The following is a 7,764-nucleotide window of genomic DNA, read 5'->3' on the forward strand; positions in this document are numbered from 1 at the left end:
TTCTAGCTACATTTTCTGAGGCTACTGAGCAGAAAGTCGTCTTTGACACATTTTGGCAGCACTAAATTCTCTGTAGACTTATTTTAACATAGTAAGGGGAATAGCTGTGGTAACATGTCAACTTCAAACAAACAAAAATTCACTCTGAACGTACTGGGTGAATGAAGAAGGTCTTTTACAATCACCTCCCAACTGCTAATAATAGAGATCATTTAAATGTTGATAAAGATTCTCTGGGCAATTCTGTTTTTCCTGATTTCTCTTAGTACAGGGGTTTTCTGCACGTTATTGGCATTGCTGCCCTTACTTTGAAGTGCTATGATTATTAATTATTTTATAACACTCAGACGGGCACCAGGTGCTTCACGGAAACTGCATCAAGGGCAGGTTCCTGCCCCAAGGAGCTTACAGGCTCAGCAGCACAATTACTCTCCGTCTTCAGACAAAGCCGCTTCTTTTTGCTCTTTGGAATGAGGCCTCGGCTCCCTCCCCTCAGCAATATGGGACTCTGGTGCCAGCAGCATCAGGAACTTTTAATGGGGAGAACAATTTGTTGAAAATATAAAAGGAATATTTTAAAAACGAGTCTCAGTCCAAGAAACCCAGAACCATTTAACCATCGGCATGAGGTGCAGGCGAAGCTGGCCCTCCGCCTCCCTGTCATGTGTTTAATCACATCACAGCTCATTCGCAGAGACACATGTTAGATAAAGGGCTGACATGCACATCTGGGTCCCAATCTGATTGGAAGAGTTAGTGCAGGAATCATATTACATCATTTGTACCTTTTTACGCACCTAGTTTGCTGAGCACCACATCACCTCTGGAGTGCCCTTGAAAAGGGGGCCTGATCCATTTGTTCTCTTTTTGACATACAGCCATAATAATAAGCCTTGCTTGATAACAGTCTGTCGGTACTACGGGTATGGACTCAACCCACAGAGATACCAGACTCTGACTCACCAACCATCTCAAAACATTACATTGATTCCACTCTTACAAATGGGTGATTTAATGGGCTGCCTTTGGGTCATGAGCTATCTCCCACGAGTCACTGGCAGAGGCAGGAGATCTACAAGAGCTATCCCGTATCTCCTAAATGCTGTGGTGATTCCATATTTAGAGCTGTTTACCTCTCATGGCATCTCTCCCCGCTGGACACAGTGAAAATGCAATGAAAGGAAGGGGTCTTTCCATTCACCTTTACCATGGCCCACTCAGAACCCTTGAAAATCACCTGTAGAACCGAGTGCATAGCTGAGAATGCAAATCTGTCTGTTAACCCCTTGCCTCATGGCGATAGCCACCCAAATACAGAGAACACCCACACGGCCCAGCCACCAGAACCTGACAGACATTTATCTCGATATTCCAGTCCTCCCAATGAGTTTTTCAAATACAGAATTGTCGGAAATCTGGAGCTAGGGTACAATGACAGGAACAGTAGAAAGCTGTCCCAACACGCCTGATCAATCAGTGCTTGGTGACTTCTCCAACGGCGATTGATATTTAATTGGTACCTTCCCTTGCTCACAGTCTCTCTGTGTCACACCTGGCTGGCTGTCAGCAAAGCCGGCAGAAAAGCCACTGGCACATTGGCTGGACATCAACATGTCTTGTGGTTCAACACGTCAGCTAAATGTGTGAATGGAACAGGGTGCTTGGTAATCCAGCTCCCCAGGGCCATACTCAGACTCCCACGAAGATACCAACCTAAATCCCAAGTCACCAGCTCTGGAATCACCCTCTCAGAGCAGCCCAGCTGTTTAGCAGACAGCTCAGCTAAAACCTCTGCTCAATGCACAGCTGTGGTCAGGGTGTATACAGAATGGGACAGAGAATAATAGTGAGAACGTTAGAATGCCATTGTATAAATCCCTGGTACACCCTCCACAGGAATCACATGCTCGGAAATAGTCACCCTAACTCCAAAAGGATGTGGAGAGGAGAGGAGAGGAGAGGAGAGGAGAGGAGAGGAGGGAGGGAATCCAGGCGGGGTGACAACATTATTAGAGCTCTGGAGAGACTTCGTCATGAGAAGAAATTTAAAACATTGGTAGGGCTTTTGGCTTATTGAGGAGATTAATGAGGGGGTGACACAAGAGAAGTACCCAAAATGATGACTGGATAGAGCAGATCAGTTGGGCAGGCCTATTCGCCCTCTCATAATACAAAAAGCAAGGAGATAGACAATGAAACTGAAAGGAAACAAATGTACTGAGAAAAGGAAAAGCTTTTTTCAGACAATGCATGATTGGCTTGTGGAACTCATTGCCACTGGATATCAGTGAGGCCAAGACCTTAGCAGGATTCAAACAGGATTAGACACTCATATGGCTAATGAAAATATTCACCAATACATCAGAGAAGGTAAAGAAATTCTAAAGGATTTAAAACCCTCCTGGCTCCAGAGCTTAAAGCAACTTCTGAGAGGGGCTCGGAAGAAACTTCTTCATGGGACATCTGCACCTTCCTCTGAAGTATCAGATGCTTGTCGCTATCAGAACAAGGTACTGAAATAGACAAACTATTGGTCTGCTCCGCTTTGTCAGTTCCTGTGTTTCCAGTTTGGCCTCTCAATTATTAATGCTAACATTAATAACCATGTGTGTATCACAGTAGCCAGAGACTAAGGCACCACTGCTAGGCCCTGTACAAACACAGAAGAAGACAGTCCCCACCCCAAAGAGCTTATAAAGCCAGAGACAAGTAGATACAGAGACGGGTAGATACAGAGACGGGTGAGCAAAAGGACATCAAGAGATGATACTGGTCAGCATAACTGGCACTGGTCACAGGACATCCAGTTGTTAACTGTTTTGTAGGCATGGCTGCAGAAGTGAGTTTGAAGGAGGGCAATGAGGTGGCCTTACAGAGAGAGAGAGAGAGGCTGGAATCCAAGACTCCCAGAAAGCCCAGTACAGACTCAAAAGGCAGGAACCTGACACCCAGACAGACACTGCGAAAACCCCAAGCACAAATCAGAAACCCAGAATGACCCCAGGAGCCTCCAGCCCAGCTCCACTGAGCAGGAATCAGACACCAGGGCCTGTGTCTCTGTTCACGCTGCTGCTACAAGAGGCACAGTCCTAGTGATGGGGCTAATGGAGGTTGTAACAACTGTTATATCAGAATCACCTGGCTCCAATTCTCATTTGCACCAAGGCCCCCCTCACAGCCCTCCGGCAACGTAAACTGCACTGCCATCGTGCCACAGAGACCTTGCTGCAAATGAGACTCAGGCCTCCTGTCTATGCACCAAGCAGTTACCACTTAAAAGGACACAGTACCAGAGAGACACCCCCCACCAACCATAGGGCCCTTGGGTCTCCAGACTGCAAAGATCACTGCTATAAAATCCTCCATTGCCCTCGTAAAAGCTAAGTGCTCCCAGCAGAGAGACAGCTGCCCAGGGCTGCCATTCACTGCTTGGCAGATGGACTTGCATTAAGTCCTGCACAGAGAACATCCTTGCACCTGGCCTGATCTCCAAGGGGACCCAGTGAAGGTAACCAGGGAAGCCATTCAGAGGCCTAGCACAGGACTGTAATCACAGATCCGCAGGCCAAGCAGTTCCCACCCGCCCGACAGGCATGCACTAGAACTACTGCCTATAGACGGGTACTTGGAGAGCCCTTTAGCTTCCTGGGCAATGCCAGCTGCTGCAGGGAGCCTCTCCCATGATGCTCCAGTACCAGGACTCTGCTGCTTACTCAGAGGGGACCCTGCTTGCTGCTTTCCGGGCTGCGCAGGTCTCAAGCAGCCCATTACAAGGCTCTTTTGGAGCCATAGGATCTGGCCTGCCCATGGAGCAGAGCTCCTCTGCCTACACCTTGCTTGTGTTTATCTAGCAACCTGCTCCAGCTCCTCACCCCACTCCCACAGTCTCTCCCTGCAGCCGGGGAGCTCGTCTCTCTCACAGGGAACTAACAACAAGGGTGCTTTGCCCTCGGCTGGCACCTGACGAGCCCCAGGCATTTTACCGACCTGAGCAGCCCCTGCTGAATCCGTCAGGCAGGGCCAAGCAACTTGCCCCATTACAATGGGCAGTGCACGGGGGAAGCGCACAATTTGCCCAAAGTCACAAGTGAGTCAGTGGCAGATGCAGAAGCAGAACCCAGGAGTCCCAATTCCCAGCTCCCTGCGCTAGCCCCTAGGCAACACCATGCTGCTCATACAGAGTGGGATGGAGGCTGCCCAGCTGGGAGGGCTTTGAAGTCAAGCAGCAGCGCAGCGGAGAGCAGGTTAGCCCAGGCTGCCCCTTTCATCTCAGCAGGATAACGGTGAGGAACTGTTGCCTTTCTGGGAGCAGCTATTGACAAGCTGCCAGCTGTGGCTCCTCACAAGGGGGGCACAGGGACGTCTCTGAGCCCCGACCTCACCCGGCACAGGAACTCTCCCTGGGATTTCCTGCCTCGGTTTACCTCTCTCCTCATTGCTGCTTTCTGCGGTTGTGCAGTGCGGATACCCCAGGGCCCTGCTTTAAAAGCTCTGTGTGGCCCCCGAAGTGTCCCATTTAAATACACTTCCAAAGGGCAGAACAGTGCTCGGGCCACATTCCCTCTCCCGCAAGAGGCAGGTAGCAAGCAGATTCAGGCAGGCAACTTTTCAAAGAGAAGCTGCATCCAGGCACATCTCCAGGGCTCCTGGGCGTGCCTGGTGGAGGCAAAGCTAGATAGTCTGCACTGATCTATGGCCCCATGCACCCCATTGTGCCTGAGGCCAGCGGGTGATGGACCCTTGGTGTGGGATTCCCCCTCCCTCCCCTCAGGTGGTGCAAGAAGGAACCCAGCCATACGTGTCACCATCTCACTCCATCCTTTTCTCCTGGTTTTAGCCATGGGCCCCTTTTGTTTCTGTCTGGTTGCAGAATGCTGGCAGCATCCGGAGAATGGGGGGAAGGTGGGGATTGGCAGGTTATATATACAGTGCTTACATTAGGAGGGGTGCACGTCTCCAGCCCTCTCTGTTCTGCCAACAGACAGTGGTTTTCAGGCGCCTGCATGAAGCTACAAGCCAGAGTTTCTGCCCTGGAGAGCAAATCTGTCACTGGCAGATCATGAAAGCCTTGACTTGGAATGAGACTGAGTGTAAACCCCCTGAATTCTCAGGGCAAACAGCAAATACCTGCCCTTGAAAGTTGCTCTGTGTCTTGGCTCCTGACAACACAGGGATCTGTGCAGAGAGCTGCCTACCCCAGCCCCACTCACCTTTTTCTTCCGGTCCCGGGAGCGATTCCTGCGCTTGCGGTTGGATTCTTCCTTCTCCTTTTGCTCCTGCAGAGCCTGAGCCTCGATATCTTTAATCTTCTTCAGCTGCTTGGCTGCCTGAGCCATGGTGGGTCACGGCTGGAATCCTCCCCAGCGCTCACACCGGCCCTTCCTGCCAGACACCCTCCACTCCAGGACAGAGAAAGTCCCTTCACCTGGCTGGAATGCTGACGACCCAGATGAGAGCAGCACCAGTAATGACGGGAAGGTGAAGAGCAGACTGCAAGCCCCAAAGGGCAGCTGATGCCTCCAGCTAGTTGCTAGATGAAGTCCAGGGCACCTTTATGAAGCATTAATAATCCTAAATCCAGCTGTTCCAGAGGTTCTGTGCACCATTGCAGCAGAGCCTGACTGTATTGGCACATCATTCAGAGTCCTTCTTGTGGGACAGGAAACCTGGCTGGTGCTGTGCTCTCTCCCCCCTCACTGTCTCTCCTGCAGCACAAGGGGAGATGCAGACAGCTGGCTACAGGAAGGAAAATAACTCTCAGCAATTAATGCATGATGACAATAGAAAGGCAGTGAGAAGAGGAGGCTGGTGCGTTTCATCTTGACTCCTCGGCTCCCTGGAGCAGTGCATTGCGAGCACTAACATGCATATAGCCAGTCGATAGCTTTACCACTGCAATGCTGCTGATGCAGGCACATTTTCCCATCTCTCCCATTCTCTCCCTCTCAGTCACTCTCTGTGCAGCAGCAGCATTGCTCACTCTCTAGGTTAGATTCTAGCTCTTTTCAAGGAGAGCGATGGGGAAATCACTGCACACGCTCAGGAGACAGGCAGCATCTCTGCCTGGAAAACAGAGGAGACTGCAAGGGACGTGCCAAGTACCGGAACAGAGAGCGGCTCAGCAGCATCCTTCTTGAGCGGCAAGGGGAGGGGAGGGATCTTGGCTGTGAATGGAAGAGAGAAACCATGGTTTCTATCTGCCTTTGGTTACACAGCCTCAGAAAAGTAAACCGCAGTCCCCGGCTGGCTCCTGCCCTGCCAGGTGCCACCCAGTAGAGCACGAGCCCTGGCAATGAGTGCCGCTGGGAACTTTCCGGGATCCCCAGTGAGCGCCAAATGGGTCAGCCCCCTTCACACCATTCATAGATTCCAAGGCCTGGAAGGACCATTGTGACCAGGAGTTTGACCTCCCGCACAACGCAGGCCAGAGAACTGCCCCATAATAATTCCTGCAGCAGACCTTTGAGATAAACATCCACTCGTGACTTCAAAATGATCAGTGAGGGAGAATCTACTGCGGCTCTCGGGAAAATGTTCCGTGTGCAGGTTTCACCTCTGTTCACCTGCCAAAGCTCACAGCTGCGAGCATCCCCATGTAGGGAGCTGGGTCCCCAAACCAATCAGCCCCAGGACCTGGGAGCCCCTTAACTCAAGGCCTTGCAAACTTTTCCACAGTCTGGACTCACTTCTTAACAGAGACAGTGTCTCACGGACACCTCTGCTCCCAGTCACCTGTCACTCCTCCACTCAAAGCTTCCCCATCAGCTCCCCCTTGCTTCTCTACCGGTGGTTCCGCCATTGTCTCCCCTTCCCTCTATCTCCCCATCCATCATGTGCCACCCACCCCACTCCTGGCCTCTGCACCCCATCGCCTGGGCCCCCCCACTACCACTTCTCCTCCTGTTCTCATCTGCCTGCCTGCCCTCTGTTCGCGATCACGCGGGTCATGGAAGAGTTGATGGAATGGAAAGATGCATAGCTCGGAGTTTTCCAGATGGTCTCTGCACTGCATGGGTATCTAGAGTGCACCCACTGACCTCCCAAAGTCCTGCCCCAGCCTGCACAAGGATCAGTGTAAAACTTGGGACGGACCTTTTGGGGCAGCCTCTTGGGTTAGGAACATGGCGGTGACGTTGCTATTAAACCAGGGGCCAGCTTCTATCTTTGTCCATCCAGCAGGGGCTTTTCAGGGACCCTTCTCATTAACCAAGGTAAAAGTGACAAATTAACCCTTCCCAGAACAGATCCTTCGCTGCAACTCCTGGATTCGAGCCCCTTTGTCCAGTAGGCCTGGGCTCCGCTCTTCAGAAGCAGCTCCCCGTCCTGGCGGCTCCCCATGTAGTCAATGCCTGTTTGCATGCCCCCTCCCCATGCTCTGGGATTCAGAGGGGCATCGTGGAATGCTCCGAGCCACGGGGTCTGCATGCACTGCGCTGAGAGAGGAGGGATCAAGCCCTGCAGTCCCTGCACCTGTCTCCTCATTACACTTGGGCACTTCACAGACAAATGACAGGCCCCAGCCCAACCAGGAAACCTCATTCCTGGAGCCCACTGCCACCAGAGCCAGGGAAAATCCATTGTTCCTCAAGCTAACCCTCCCTCCAACCTGGGTGTTGCCTAGGGTTACCATATCTCATAAATAAAAAAAGAGGACCCTCCACGGGCCATGGCCCCGCCCCTTTCCCCACCCCTAGCCCCGCCCCAACTCCGCCCCTTCCCCCACCCTAACTCCGCCCCCTCCTCCCTCCCACTCCCAGCCAGGGG

At 51.9% G+C, this 7,764-nt stretch overlaps 1 protein-coding gene across 2 annotated transcripts in view; it reads right to left on the reverse strand.

Moving 5' to 3' along the window:
* ANK1 (ankyrin 1) overlaps window positions 1-7,764 on the reverse strand; it is a 146,117-nt gene that overhangs the window by 135,278 nt on the left and 3,075 nt on the right. The window contains exon 1 of one of the 2 annotated variants that reach the window (XM_034762036.1): window positions 5,211-5,712. The exons of the other annotated variant lie outside the window; for it this stretch is intronic. Coding sequence (XP_034617927.1) covers window positions 5,211-5,336 — 126 coding nt within the window. The 5' untranslated portion in view covers window positions 5,337-5,712. Of the gene's footprint in view, window positions 1-5,210; window positions 5,713-7,764 lie in introns of those variants that run through there. 2 annotated transcript variants of the gene reach the window in all.

This window comes from Trachemys scripta, chromosome 2 (assembly GCF_013100865.1).
Source record: "Trachemys scripta elegans isolate TJP31775 chromosome 2, CAS_Tse_1.0, whole genome shotgun sequence".
Taxonomy (NCBI): domain Eukaryota; kingdom Metazoa; phylum Chordata; order Testudines; family Emydidae; genus Trachemys; species Trachemys scripta.